The sequence below is a fragment of the Anolis sagrei genome, chromosome 4 (genome assembly GCF_037176765.1).
Source record: "Anolis sagrei isolate rAnoSag1 chromosome 4, rAnoSag1.mat, whole genome shotgun sequence".
Taxonomy (NCBI): Eukaryota; Metazoa; Chordata; class Lepidosauria; order Squamata; family Dactyloidae; genus Anolis; species Anolis sagrei.
The window spans coordinates 85,625,281-85,639,648 of NC_090024.1; the positions used below are offsets into that span (position 1 = coordinate 85,625,281).

Genomic DNA, 14,368 nt, shown 5'->3' on the forward strand with positions numbered 1-14,368 from the left:
TGAGCTAACTTGGATCCATCGCAGACCTGCTGAATCTGGGCCCAGTATCCATGTGGTCCAGGCTGTCCCCATCCTAATTTGTCCCCTTATCCCCCAGCTCTCCTTGCTGGCCACCAAGTTCTCTGCAAGCACCTGGGCATTGCTTGTCACATCTGCTGATGTCAGAATGAGGTGCCCATGCAGTTAGCAAGGAGCGGGTCAAGTGATCCCCTCTTTCTTCCTGGTTGCTTAGGTACTCCACTCTAACATCAGTAAATGCAACAATGATGGTCAGGTGCTCACAGGGATATCTGTGAGACAACTCAGGGACAAATGACCCCCCTTCCCTGCATTGGTGGTGATGGTGTCCATCTGGACAGAAGACTGGGCCAAAGCAGGCCAAATCTAATTGTCCACAAAACCCCAGGATACTGTGGAGTTTCCTGCAAACTTGAGAATCCCCACAATTTTACCTAATGCAGAAAAAAGTTGGGCTAATAGAAAACCTGAGATATTCACTCATCCCACTGTGCATCATGTTGACTGCCATCACTAGATATGAGGTGAATCCAGGTTTGTTTGTTTTTTGATCATTTAGACAAGCCCAAACATGTCTCCTGATGGAGGATCATGGCCCACATGTTTGCAGCGGGATTGAAGTGTTTGTTCAAGATACTCTTGAGGGAGAGTTGATGCAGAAAGAGGTCATTCCTCCTAATGGCAGTAAGGCCGTAAAAGAAATGCAATAAAATGTCATTTGTCATTCACAGCTACAAAGCAATCTTTTTTGAGAACAGCCTCTATTTCTTTCCTGGGCAGGCAGAGTACAGTGAGTCTCTTAAGAAGTTTGTATACTATGATATCTGGAGATAAAGCATTGGAGCCAAATTCTAATGTCAATAACAATCCAGATTATTTTACTTTATGCTGGAGAGTAATCCTTTTGGAGAAGAGTGTTTCATAATCAAGGTGCTCCCAGTAAAAGTGCTCTGTTCCCAGTAATCACTTATGGCTTAGAGAAAGCCAACATGAGGAAAAATGCTGGAATGTGGGGCTCTATTTCCTATTGAGGCTTTGGTGAGATCTTGAGTGTGTACACATACACATACAAGATCACAGGCTTTTCCTTGAGTCTAAATTTCTTTCAAGAATGTTAGCATCTTAGGACACATCTACAATGCTCACTTATGTTGGAGTGACCCTAGAGCAGCCCTGCAGTTAAATGCAACATGGGTCCCCTTGGGGAGATAAGGTGGAATACAAATAAAGTTTATTATTATTATTATTATTATTATTATTATTATTATTATTAGAAACACAACAAGATGAGTCCACAGCAAACAAGATCATTTGTATTGGATCACACGTCGGACACTTCCCAAGTGTCTAGGACTGTGTGATGTATCGGCAAATAATGCGTGCAGATCCAGTAAGGTGGCCTTTTGCAGCTGGCAGATGGTAATCTTGTCAGTGCCAATTGTGTTTAAGTGCAGGCCAAAGTCTTTAGGCACTGCACCCAGTGTGCCGGTAACCACTGGTACCACCTTGACTGGCTTGTGCCAGAGTCTTTGCAGTTCAATTTTTAATTATCGTATCGTGTCAGCTTTGCCAGTTGCTTCTCTTCAATCCTACTGTTGTCTGGGGTTGCAACATAGACAATCCATACTTGGTTTTTTAACACAATCATGAGGTCAGGAGTATTGTGCTCCAAAACTCTGTCAGCCTGAATTCGGAAGTCCCAGAGTAGTTTGACGTGTTCATTTTCTGTAACTTTTTCCAGCTTGTGATCCCACCAGTTCTTTGTCACAGGCAGATGGTATTTGTGGCACAAGTTCCAATGAATCATCTGAGCAACGGTGTTATGCCTCTGCTTGCAGTCTGTCTGTGTGATCTTCTTGCAGCAGCTGAGGATATGATGATGATGATGATGATGATGATGATGATGATTATTATTATTATTATTATTGGGCTGATCCAACTTAACAGGGAGAAGGTCACCTTAATGTGGCTTTTCCCCTTGGTTAAGCTAACTTAGGTGAAAACCTGGATCCTGGCTCAGGGAGTCAAACCACCATGCAGAACTAATCTGACATCCAAGATGCCCAATCAGGCCCACATTTTTGGTCTGTGTAGAAGAGCCCTTAATTGCAGGAATAACTATTTGGAAAATTAAGTATTCTAGACAATATAATGTGGGTGTATATAATTAGTCCTTTCTCCTGTGTGATCATATTGAGACAAACCTGAATGAATTGTGTCTGGTAAATGAGAGTTGACCTATAGTAGAAATCCTAATCCATATTTGCTGCACCTTCTTGCTGCACCTTCAAGCTCACTCACACTGACCTGCGTTTGAATTGCAGGGTCAGTTGGCTAATTAGTTCTGAAGCAATTGTTTATTGAAAAATGCCCACAGAGCTGCTCCTGCATTATTCTGGAACTAATCAACAAAGGAAAGTAGACCAATCGTTCACATTGTACACGATGAAAATGCTTAGATGGCATGGTGATTAGTGTGGGATGCATTTCTGACTAATTCACAGTGTAGAGAAGCAAAGGGAACCAAACACCACCTTCCAAGAATTTACTTCCACTACAGATATGGCTCAAAATAGGTTCACCCTCTTAAGTAGTTTCTTTAAAATAATTTTGGTTACAAACTAGAAAATATTTATCACCTCACTTACAGTAAGAATTGTCAGCTGCCACTGACTGAGAGGGCTACCTCTCCATTATTTATTTATTTACGATATTTCTACCCCGCTTTCTTCAAACCTGAAGGTGACTCAAGGTGGCTATTTGATGTAATCTGATATAAAGTAATTTCCCCTGTATCATTGCCTTCACACTTAAACTTTTTTGTGTGTCAAGAGCGACTTGAGAAACTACAAGTTGCTTCTGGTGTGAGAAAATTGGCTGACTGCAAGGACGTTGCCCAGGGGGTGCCCTAATGTGTTACCATCCTGTGGGAGGCTTCTCTCATGCCCCCGCATGAGAAGCTGGATCTGACATGGGAGCTCACCTCGCTCCCCGCATTCAAACCGCCAACCTTTCGGTCAGCAGTCTTGTCGGCACAAGCGTTTAACCCATTGTGCTACGGGGGGTTCAGTTTCACACCTAAGTAACATAGCCCGAGAACACACAGTCCAAGGGTCAAACTACTTATGGAAAATGTGTATTCCTTATTATTAAAACATTTCCCCTCCCATTTTGAGATTTCCTGGATACATCCCTCTGCCATCAGACTTCAGAATTAAACTTATATCATTTAATAACTGATTAAAAGATAAAGGTAAAGGTTTTCACCTGACATGATGTCCAGTCGTGTCCAACTCTGGGGTGTGGTGCTCATCTCCATTTCTAAACCGAAGAGCCAGCGTTGTCCATAGACACCTCCAAGCTCATGTGGCTGGCATGACTGCATGAAGCGCCGTTACCTTCCAGCCAGAGCGGTACCTATTGATCTACTCATATTTGCATGTTTTCAAACTGCTAGATTGGCAGAAGCTGGGGCTGTCAGCGGAAGCTCACGTCATTCCCCGGAATCGAACCTGCGACCTTTCAATCAACAAGCTCAGCTAAGCTTGTTGATCGAAAGGTCGCAGGTTCGTTTCCCTGATTACAAGATATAACACACTAAATAATAATAAAAACTTTATTTATATTCTGCTCTATCTCCCTGAAGAGACTCAGGGCGGATTCCAAACATTAAAGGCAAACATTCAATGCCCGAATACAACAACAATACATCCATAATAACAAAATTTAAATAACCCAACATATAAACACGAATTATAACTTAACAACTGAAATTAAATTAAAAGCACAGCCTGTTATAACAGACATAGGACAGAACATCAAACATCGAATGGAAACAATAATTTCCCATTTCCTTTTGGGCAAATTGATTAATAATTGCTGAAGATCTATTGAATGCGAGATTCATAGCTGAGGGAATGCATCCCTTATGAATGCATCCCTAGCAAGATTTCCAGATTGTGGTTGTTTTAATCTCTTTTTATGACACAAAGACTGTTGTCCAGCACATACTTACTTACAGAGGTGTTTCATCATTCAAGGTGTATCTCTTTTTAAAATATGCTATTGCCTCATTTGACCCTCTATCCCAAGTAAGTATGTGCTGGACAACAGTCTTTGTGTCATAAAAAGAGATTAAAACAACCACAATCTGGAAATCTTGCTAGGGCTAACTAAGGATGACTGTGACTAAGGAGAATGAAAAGCTTCTCTCTCTGAATATCTGCCTCATGACCAAAGCAACAGAACAAAGTTCAAATTGTACTTTAGCTGTGTGGAAACTATCAACCGGGAATGCATTTTATGAAGCTGAAACCAGCTTGCAAGCAACACGCCTTTATTACAGTGATACTGGATGATGAATCCTCTGAGAACAAGCAGTATGATTTTCTCTCATCCATGCAAGGACAAGCCTTATTAAAGCATTCCTGTAATAGCTGGTGGCGCAGGGTCCGGTATATTTTCTTAGGGCAATCATGGGGCTCCTTGCTTTGACATTACAATAAGGGCGCTCAGCTGTTGAATTAAATTTTAATTTGAAGGTAGTGGGGTTGCCTCCGGGAAGCATTATATGCCTTCAAAGGGCCTGCATCATTGATGAGGCCTCATTTACGTCCCTTAAGGTCAGAAGTCAGATTTTCAGAAGTCGGAAATGGGAAAGTCTAATGATATGAGCCAAGAAGGGCTTTTGTTAATAAGAGCTATTAGAGCAATGCTGCCTGAACTGCTAACATGTTTATTGTTCTTCCCTTTTGCTATTAGCTATGTTTCCTCCTTAAAGTGCAATTCCTCCAGAGAGCAGTCTAATGTCCGTCGTATACTAAGAGGGTAACAGTATTATTTGAGTGTCCATCACATACTAATAAGGATATTGTATTATTTAAACTCTACAGCCCACGTGGAACCATCCAAAAACAAGAGGATGAATAATTAGGCTTAGGGGATCTGCATAGAATCATAGAGTTGGAAGAGATCTCATGGGCCATCCAGTCCAACCCCCTGCCAAGAAGCAGGAAAATTGCATTCAAAGCACCCCTGACAGATGGCCATCCAGTCTCTGTTTAAAAGCTTCCAAAGAAGGAGTCTCTACCACACTCCGGGGCAGAGAGTTCCACTGCTGAACAGCTCTCACAGTCAGGAATTTCTGCCTAATGTTCAGATGGAATCTCCTTTCTTGTAGTTTGAAGCCATTTTTCCACGTCCTAGTCTCCAGGGAAGCAGAAAACAAGCTTGCTCCCTCCTCCCTATGACTTCCTCTCACATATCATGTCTCCCGGTGGTGCAGTGGGTTAAAGCACTGAGCTTGTTGATCGAAAGGTCACAGGTTCGATTCCGGGGAGCGGCGTGAGCTTCCGCTGTGAGCCCTAGCTTCTGCCAACCTAGCAGTTCGAAAACATGCAAATGTGAGTAGATCAATAGGTACCGCTCCGGCGGGAAGGTAACGGCGCTCCATGCAGTCATGCTGGCCACATGACCTTGGAGGTGTCTACGGACAACGCTGGCTCTTCGGCTTAGAAATGGAGATGAGCACCACACCCCAGAGTCAGACATGACTGGACTTAATGTCAGGGGACTACCTTTACCTTTACTATCATGTCTCCTCTCAGCCTTCTGTTTGTCAGGCTAAACATGCCCAGCTCTTTATGCTGCTTCTCATAGAGCTTGTTCTCTAGACCCTTGATCATTTTAGTCGCCTCCTCTGGACACTTTTCCAACTTGTCAATATCTCTCTTCAATTGTGGTGCCCAGAATTGGACATAATATTCCGGGTGTGGTCTAACTAAGGCAGAATAGAGGGGTAGCATGACTTCCCTGGATCTAGACGCTAGATCTGTATTGGAAGGTTGTCAGCTTGTGATCTACCAGCATGGAACTGTTGTCTTTTCTTACACCACTGCAATATTTCTTCCAGTGGAGAATTGGTTGCCTCCTACAGCATTGCCAAACTTGCTAACAAAAATTCTGCAATTCCTCTCCTCCTTTTACTTTCTGGAAGAAAGCAAAAGGACCCTCTGAACCCATAGAATCACTGTTATAGTCATTCTGCTTCAGCAACATTACTACTGATGTTAGTCATGACTTTCCAAATTAGAAAGTTATGGTTCTCTAAATACTGACATGTATTTTTCTGAATTAGATATCACTTACTAACAGTTTACAAAGAATTAGCCCTGGTGCTTTATTCTTTTGAGGAGGTAATGCAAGGATGTCTTAAAGACCCATATATTATTTATTAGTAACTGGTCATTACCCATATTGGATAGAATTAAATGAGATAAAGTGATAGACTGGTAAAATAAGAAGACAGCATTTAGCTCTGATTGAAAAATCAATTAATAAGATCCAATGGTGAAAGAAACAGAAAAGTCACACTTTTACTATGATTTGGAATTTTATCAGTGGATATTCATATATGCAGAGAAAAGCTAAACTTAGCCTTACAAAGGCATTCAGTTCTTTCTGGTTGATTATTTACAGTATTTATATTCTGCCCTTCTCACCCCGCAGGGGGAGTCAGGGCCAATTACAGTGCACATATACATGGCAAACATTTGATGCCATTTAGACATACAACATATGTAGACAGACAAAGAAGCAATTTGACATTCCAGCTTTTTCCGGCTTTATACGGGTATGCTTGGTTCTGGTCACAGGGGGAGCTGCCGCTTCTCTATCCACTTGTGACACTGGGTCCTTTAATGGAGTACTTCCTTATTCTTCTGCATGCTGCTGGAAGATTTTATGGTATTGTAAATTAGTTAAATTAGCCTCCCTGCATAAAGCAGTACCTCAATTTCCTACTTGACAGATGCAACTGTCTTTTGGGCTGCATAGGTCAACAGCTAGCTAGAGTATTAATGGCCAGGAGCTTACTCCGACCTGGACTGGCTTCGAACTCATGACCTCTTGGTCAGTAGTGATTTAATGCAGCTGGCTACTAACTAGCTGCACCACAGCCCAGTCCTTTTAATGTGAGCAAATACTTTTGACATGTTTAATTTATATATTGTGCCTGTGAACTTTAGGAAAAAATGTTACTTTTTAGATTGTTACATCCTAGGGAGAGGGTTAATTGTTATATTATAATGGGGGGGAAACATAGCCGCATGAGCCTTGTATCTGGTGGAGATATTCCTGAATACTATAAAACATGGACAGGACCCTATGAGTACATGTGGTTTCTTAGATCCAATAATAAGAAACTTAGTATTTCCCCTTTATGTTGAATGTTTGTGAACCCACAGTAGTACTAGCTATTACATTTTGCACCAAAGTCTTCAAGCCTATCACTTCTAGACTTACACTTCTAGATTGTTTATGTTTTCTTAATTTAATCAAAGTTGACAAAACTGATGGCATTATCACACCATGCTGTTATATGTTCATAATGATGCCTTAGTATTGCTTTTATCTCAACCTTATTGCATGACATTGATGCTTTCCTGACATTGTTGTGTTGCAGGGGTGTTGAAAATGCGAGAGAGGCATTGTCGGTAGAAATAATCCATTAATGACCCCCTTTTCTCCATAACAATTGAGTAATTATTTTGGGAGCAGATATTTCATAGCATTCTTCCATAAATGAGCCATTACTGGGGGCAGTGTAGATGTGGCTGGGTTATACATTGGTTATGGGTTCCTGAGGAAATCTCTGGCAAAGAAGCCCAGACAACTTCTGGTGCTCAGGCAGGAAAATGAGTTTTCTTTCATGTTTAAACCCCACCTAGAACCTCATTGCATGAAAATGGGGACAAGCGGAGGGAACCTCTTACTTTGTTCTCTACTGTCAGGTCTGTGCTCAGAGATGGCAGCCACCCCACATCCTTTCCATGCTTCTACCTGACTTTTGTCTGGCTTCTCTCATTGGGAGTCGGAAGTAGCCTTGCATCATGTGATGGCCTCTGTGGGACTCCGTTTTGGTAACACAGAGAAATGGAGAGAAGACTGTGTTTGATGAGGTCCTTAATTCTCTCTTCTGATTATTTTTGTTATATTATCTTAATGGTATATAGCATCTTACCATCATTTCATTTTGCTGTTGTAGTGCTGTTTCAGCTTTATTTTAAAAAGTCAAAACAATCACAAAACAAAGGGTAGAGTACATGGGTTGGGGTTTTTGTGAGTGTGTGTGTCAGGGACGACTTGAGAAACTGCAAGTTGCTTCTGGTGTGAGAGAATTGCTCACCACCTGCTATTAATGTATATGGGGGGAAAGTGCAAATGATGCACTTAAAATCCAAATGTAGCAAGGAGCCAATAGGGTTAGCAACCAATGATTCCCAGAAGACAGGCTGCAGTAGATTTTAAGCAGAACAAATTGGCATAAAGGAATGGAGTGAAAAAAATCCTCAGCCTCATCACCCTCAAACCTTCCTTATTCTATAGTTCTAAACTGGGAAAACATGCAAAATAAAAATAAATTAATTAACATTTACTTCATTTTGCATATTACTAATTCTGACACCCTTGGTTTCATGGGTGTTAGAACTAACACCCTTGAAACCAAGCGCTTCTTTTACTAGATTTGTAAGGTCTACAGCCAGAATGACAATCAAAACAACATGTTTCTACCCCAGTGATGTATATGCTTCAAAATTAAAAACAGATATCAAAAAGCAGCCAATTTACATCATAGGCTAAACTTGAAGCAACACAGAAGAGTACTCCAAAGAAAAATTAAATGTGCTTCCTTCCAAACCCACAGTTATTTCGAATAGCGTCTTGGAAGATAATGACAAATATGATAATACTTCCTACTGAATGCTGTTTTTGAACATCAATCATTAAGGAGCAATTGGAAAAATAACCTTCTCCAATATGTGGAATCTATATATTACAGACTGCTGAGAACTACAGGCTGCTGGAATGTTTATGTTATAGGGAGCATTGATACTGACAAATTCATGCAGTTTGACACCACTTTGTCATAGCCCAATGCTACAGAATCACGGGAGCTGTAGTTTTCAAGGTCTCTCTCCTTCTCTGCCAAAGAGTGCTGCTCCCTCACCAAACTGCAATAGCCAGGAATCCATAACATTGAGTCATGGCAGTTAAAGTGGTGTCAAACTGTATTAATTCCATGTGTACATCCACCCATAGTTGTGTTTCAGTGATATGCATAACCTGATATACTCTAATTATATCTAGTATACTGCTATAGCTCAATTTGAATTGAAGCTTGAAAAGCAACCCAACCTGAGAATTTGATGAAGTAATAAGTGATACAGCGTTTTCTTGGCTGTATCAATTCAGACCATAAATCTGAGGTCATCTGTTTGAACATAATCCCAGGTAACTATTAAAATTATATAAAGCTTTTTCTATACAAAGATAGAAAGGTCAATTCTTGTGACTGTGTAATTAGCACATATTATTAGCTGGGCCGAGAGGTGGGGAGAATAGCAAAAGAAGCAACATGGAAATTCTTCTTCCTTTTTTTCTATATATTTTTTTCCAGCAATGTTAGTAGTGTTATACAATTTGTAAAGATATATATATATATATATATATATATATATATACATACACACACACACACCAATTAAATTGTAACCCTCCCCACTAAAAACTATTATCTATCTATCTTCTGTCTATCTTCCTGTCTGTCTGTCTGTCTATCTATCTATCCATACAATAAAAGTGAAAATGTGTGTATGTGGCAGACGTGCTCACTTACACAGACAGCCTCCAACCTCCACAAACACGCCATAGTTCCAAGTGCTGAGATCCCTCCAAAGGCACTCCCTCAATTGACATTGCAGGTTATAGTGAGTGCTGTGAACATGAAGTCCAACCCCTGCCAATGTCCTCGCCAAACACCAGCCACCCAAGGAATGCTTTCATTTGGGGACCATTTCATCCTAGATATTGTTTTTTTCTCCGGAATGGACATCTCAGGGTTGCTTTTTCTCTCCAAATTTGCATAGCCTCGCCCAATACCTCTCACTTAACCCTTTCTACATATTCCTATGGCACACAGCAAACAGGAATTGATCAGCAACTGAGGTTTGGAAAGAATTTACTATGATTTACAGGAGTTGTAATTCACCTATATTCAGAGAGCACTCTAAACACAACCAACGATGGACCTGGACCACACTTGCCACAAATGCTGGGATTTGCAGTACCTTCACTCACTTCCTGAGGCCGCTGCGACCCCCAAGAATGACAGACCTAGACAAAACTTGGCACACAAACCCCTCATGATCCACCTCATGCCCTGGTGAACTTTGGGGGAGGATGGACCATGGATGATGGGATTTGCAGTACTTTTACCCAAGTCACCTCCCACAGAACACTGTGGCCCCCACTAATCACAGACTTGTACCAAACTTGGCACACAGACCTCCCCCACCCCCATAACCTACTTTACTTACTACCACACCTACTTTGTGTGGTTTGAGGGATGATGGACAATAGGTGATGGGAGTTGCAGCACCTTCACTCACTTCCTGAGACCACTGCAACCCCCACCAATGATGAATCAGGACTAAACTTGGCACACAGAGCCCCCATGACCCACTTTATGTCCTGGTGCAGTTTGGGGGATGACGGACCATGGATGATGGGATTTTAAGTACCTTCACTCACTTTCAGAACAACCCAGGCACCGCCAGGTTCCCAAGCTAGTCAAAATAATAAAATTAAAAGGTTAAAATAAACTCCCCCCCCCCGCCCTCAAAGACACATAATGGAACTATTATTGTATCCCTGCTAATCTTTTATTTTAGGAAGTTTCTTTTAGATCTTGTTATCTCAATGTTTTACTCAATCTTCAAAACCCACCAGCATTTTTACATTTTTTTAAAAAATATTAGTGATATAAATAAGTCATGGTTGTAATACGATACCATGTTCCTACAAAGTATTAGATGAAAGGTGGAATTCCTGTGGTCCTCCACATTTTGATGGGTTTCATTCCTATCAGCCTCAGTCATCCTGGTCAATAATCAGAGATAATGGGAATACCAGCACATCATATGAAGAACCACAGGTATTAGAGAATTCTGAGAGTGGTCCTGAAGTACAACGTCTTGTAAAATGGGTTCTCCTATGGTAAACCTGACTTGGTTTGGGATGAGATTAGAATGGTGTTGTGAGGTAGGTTGTGTTTTTATTTACATCTAGGAAGCCTGCAGTGGGGCTTAGAGATGGTGTGATAATCTCTTTTACAATGTTTTGATAGACAAATAGTTCAGGAGCAGGAGGAACTCTCATAATTGTTAATTATGAGTAGAGATAGCTCTTGTCATCTTCCTAGACTTTAATTCATCACTTAGAATGCATTTGCACTGTAGAATTAATGCAGTTTGGCATCATGTTAACTCCCATGGATGAATGCTATGAAATCATGGGAGATGTAATTTTACAATTTCCTTAATTTTCTCTGCCAAAAGGTACTTATTTCTCACCAAATTACAAATACTTGGATTTCATAGCATTGAACCATGGCAGTTAATGTAATGTCAAACTGCATTAATTCTACAGCGTAGATGCATTCTTAGTGTATATGGATCAAAGAATGAGTGAATTCATTAGTTAATAAATTAATTTTCCCCACACTTGTCTACCCACCCAATAGCAACACTCCTGAAGTCAGATGCATACAGAAGGTATGTACACCTTGAAGTTTTTCTGGTCTATGGCAATCCTATGGCAACCCTATCACAAGGGGGTTTTTTTGTAAGATAATAATCATCATCATCGTCGTCATCATCATCATCATCATCATCATCATTTATACCCTGCCACTATCTCCCTGAAGGGACTTGGGCTGGCTCACAGAAGATTTATTCATTCATTTGCCATTGCCTTCATCTGAGGCTGAGAGGTTGCCTAAGGTCATCCAATAAGTTTTCTGACCAAGCAGGGATTAAAACCTTTATCTCTAGAGTCATATTCCAGTACTCAAACCACTATACCATTATAGTATATTGGGATTTATTTATTAATTTATTAATTAATTTATCATATTTTCACCCAGCACCGGGACATAAGACAGATCCCAATATGATTTGAAATAGGGGTGTAAATATTCTGCTATTTTGTTACCACATACGACGATCAATATGTTGTGGAAGTGTTATTCTGCAGAGAAATACATATCATTACATATTTTTTTATTAAAAAAAACACTTTGCTTGTGTGAAACCCATTATCGTAGCAGAAAATGAAACAAGAAAACACCCGAAACAACCAACAATATGCATATAGTAGAAATGAAGAAACCTTGACAAATTATGTTTTTGGAGGGAGGGAGGGAGGGAGGGAGGATCATATGTTCTGTCTGGTTTTGGTACAATAAGTACTAATAGCAAGCAGCAGCATTCTCCATATTTTGGTGCAAAGACTTCTTTAAATCTGTATCTTTAACACCTTGAAACATTTTGGGAGATTTTAAGGATTTGGGAGGTGAGGCTCCCATAAAACTCAAGTCTGCCTATTCCTGGTCTAATTGGCCTGCTACAGATTTCCATGATAATACTGTTTAAAAATTTCAGCATTATGAAATAAGTTTGTAACACAATTCTTTCCAGCATATGTTGTTTCAGTGTATGGAGACCATATATCTTCTGATATGGGGGCTTGGACATTTTAAAAATCTTATTAATAATTCTATCTGGACTGGTCTGAACACAAAGAAGGTATCAAGAAATTCTCTCTGTTAAGACAAAGGAATTAATTGTGCAGATATGGCACAGACTTAGCTAAAATACAGTGTTTTCTATCTCTTTGTGTCTTTGAAGATGCCTTGGAAGTCCTGGAAGTCCGTGTGTTCAGCCGTGAAGATGAAATTAATAAAAAGGAGCATCATACAGACAAGTACTCCAACCACAAACTGATTGTGCGCCGAGGCCAGTCATTCCATATCCAGATTTCTTTCAACCGCCCTTACAATCCAGAAAAAGACACAATTTGGATTGAATATTTAATAGGTAAGTTTCAAAATGGTGTTTACTTTTCTTATCATTACCATCATTACTTCCTCTGCTGGGCAAGCACAATGTCTAGAGTGAGAAGAGGAGGGGCAGATTATAAATATTTTAATATAGAGATTATGGGAACAACAAAACATTGTTCTAAATAATGATGATGATGTGTCCGACGTGTGATCCAATACAACAGCCACCAGAGTGACCTTGTTTGCTGTGGACTCATCTTGTGTTTCAAATAATAATAATAATAATAATAATAATAATAATAATAATAATAATTATTATTATTATTATTATTTCTTATGGTGGCCCTAAAAATGAAAGCCCACCAAGCTACTTTGTCATTAACCGTCCTGCTAGCATCTTGCAAATCCATGCCCGGGGCTTCCTTGATTGAACCAACCCATTATAAGGTCTTCTTCTTTTACCAATGCTTTCAAACTTTGTTGAATGAAACCATGTTTTCAGATGAGTCATATCATCTCATAATATGTCCAAATTAGTCATCTTGACTTCTTGATGGAGTTCAGGCTAGATTTCTTCAATTGTTTTGGAGTTAATAGGAGCCATAGAACTCTCCCGCAGCACAACATTTCAAAAGAGTTGATATTTTCCTTTTCTTGACTGTTCATGTAAATCTTTGTGCCCCTGCTCTAAACTGGGAAAAATCCCAGACCACGCACTTGAAATGAGCATTGGCATGAGGAGATTACCTAGATATAATGACAGGGATTCTAGATCATGAGGTCATTGGCCGCATGTGGCTTCCATGACAGTAGGATGGTGTGTATTTGGTGAAAGCAAGGGACAGGCCTTCGTAGTGACTGCGCCTAGGCTTTGAAACTTATTTTCAAGGGAGGTCAAATTGGTTCAAGGCTTGCATGTAAATCCGGGCTCTGTTAACCCAGCTAGCTCAATTAACATCTTTGGTAATAATCAACTTATATAACCCCAAGAAATTTTTGTAGGCTCTGGGAAATTGACAATTATGTTCGATGCTTTATTCTGGTTGATGTAATTTATTTGATAGGTTATGTTTCATTTTAATTCTAGATGTTAAGTTATAATCTGTTTTTCTATGTTGGGTTATTATTTTTTGTTATTATGTGTGCATTGGTTGTTGTGTTCAGACATTGAATGTTTGCCCTTTTGTGTTTGGAATCTGCCCTGAATTCCTTCGGGGAGATAGGGTGGAATATAAAAAAAGTTTTTTTTAATTATTGTTGTTGTTGTATGTGGTCTTTTAATGAATTTAATGTTTAATGTTTTAACTTTATAAATCCTTTAATCACTTTTTAAATATCCCACATATGTATTCTTTTATTAAGGACTTGGTATAGTTTTATAATTTGTACTGTTTTTTAAAAAAATGTTATTTGGTTTGAGCTACATTATTGGGAGAAAAGCAGGAAATA

At 39.8% G+C, this 14,368-nt stretch overlaps 1 protein-coding gene across 1 annotated transcript in view; it reads left to right on the forward strand.

Moving 5' to 3' along the window:
- F13A1 (coagulation factor XIII A chain) overlaps positions 1-14,368 on the forward strand; it is a 127,259-nt gene that overhangs the window by 8,777 nt on the left and 104,114 nt on the right. The window contains exon 3 of the mRNA XM_060774776.2: positions 12,765-12,953. Within this exon, the coding sequence (XP_060630759.2) occupies positions 12,765-12,953 (189 nt within the window). The remainder of the gene's footprint in view (positions 1-12,764; positions 12,954-14,368) is intronic.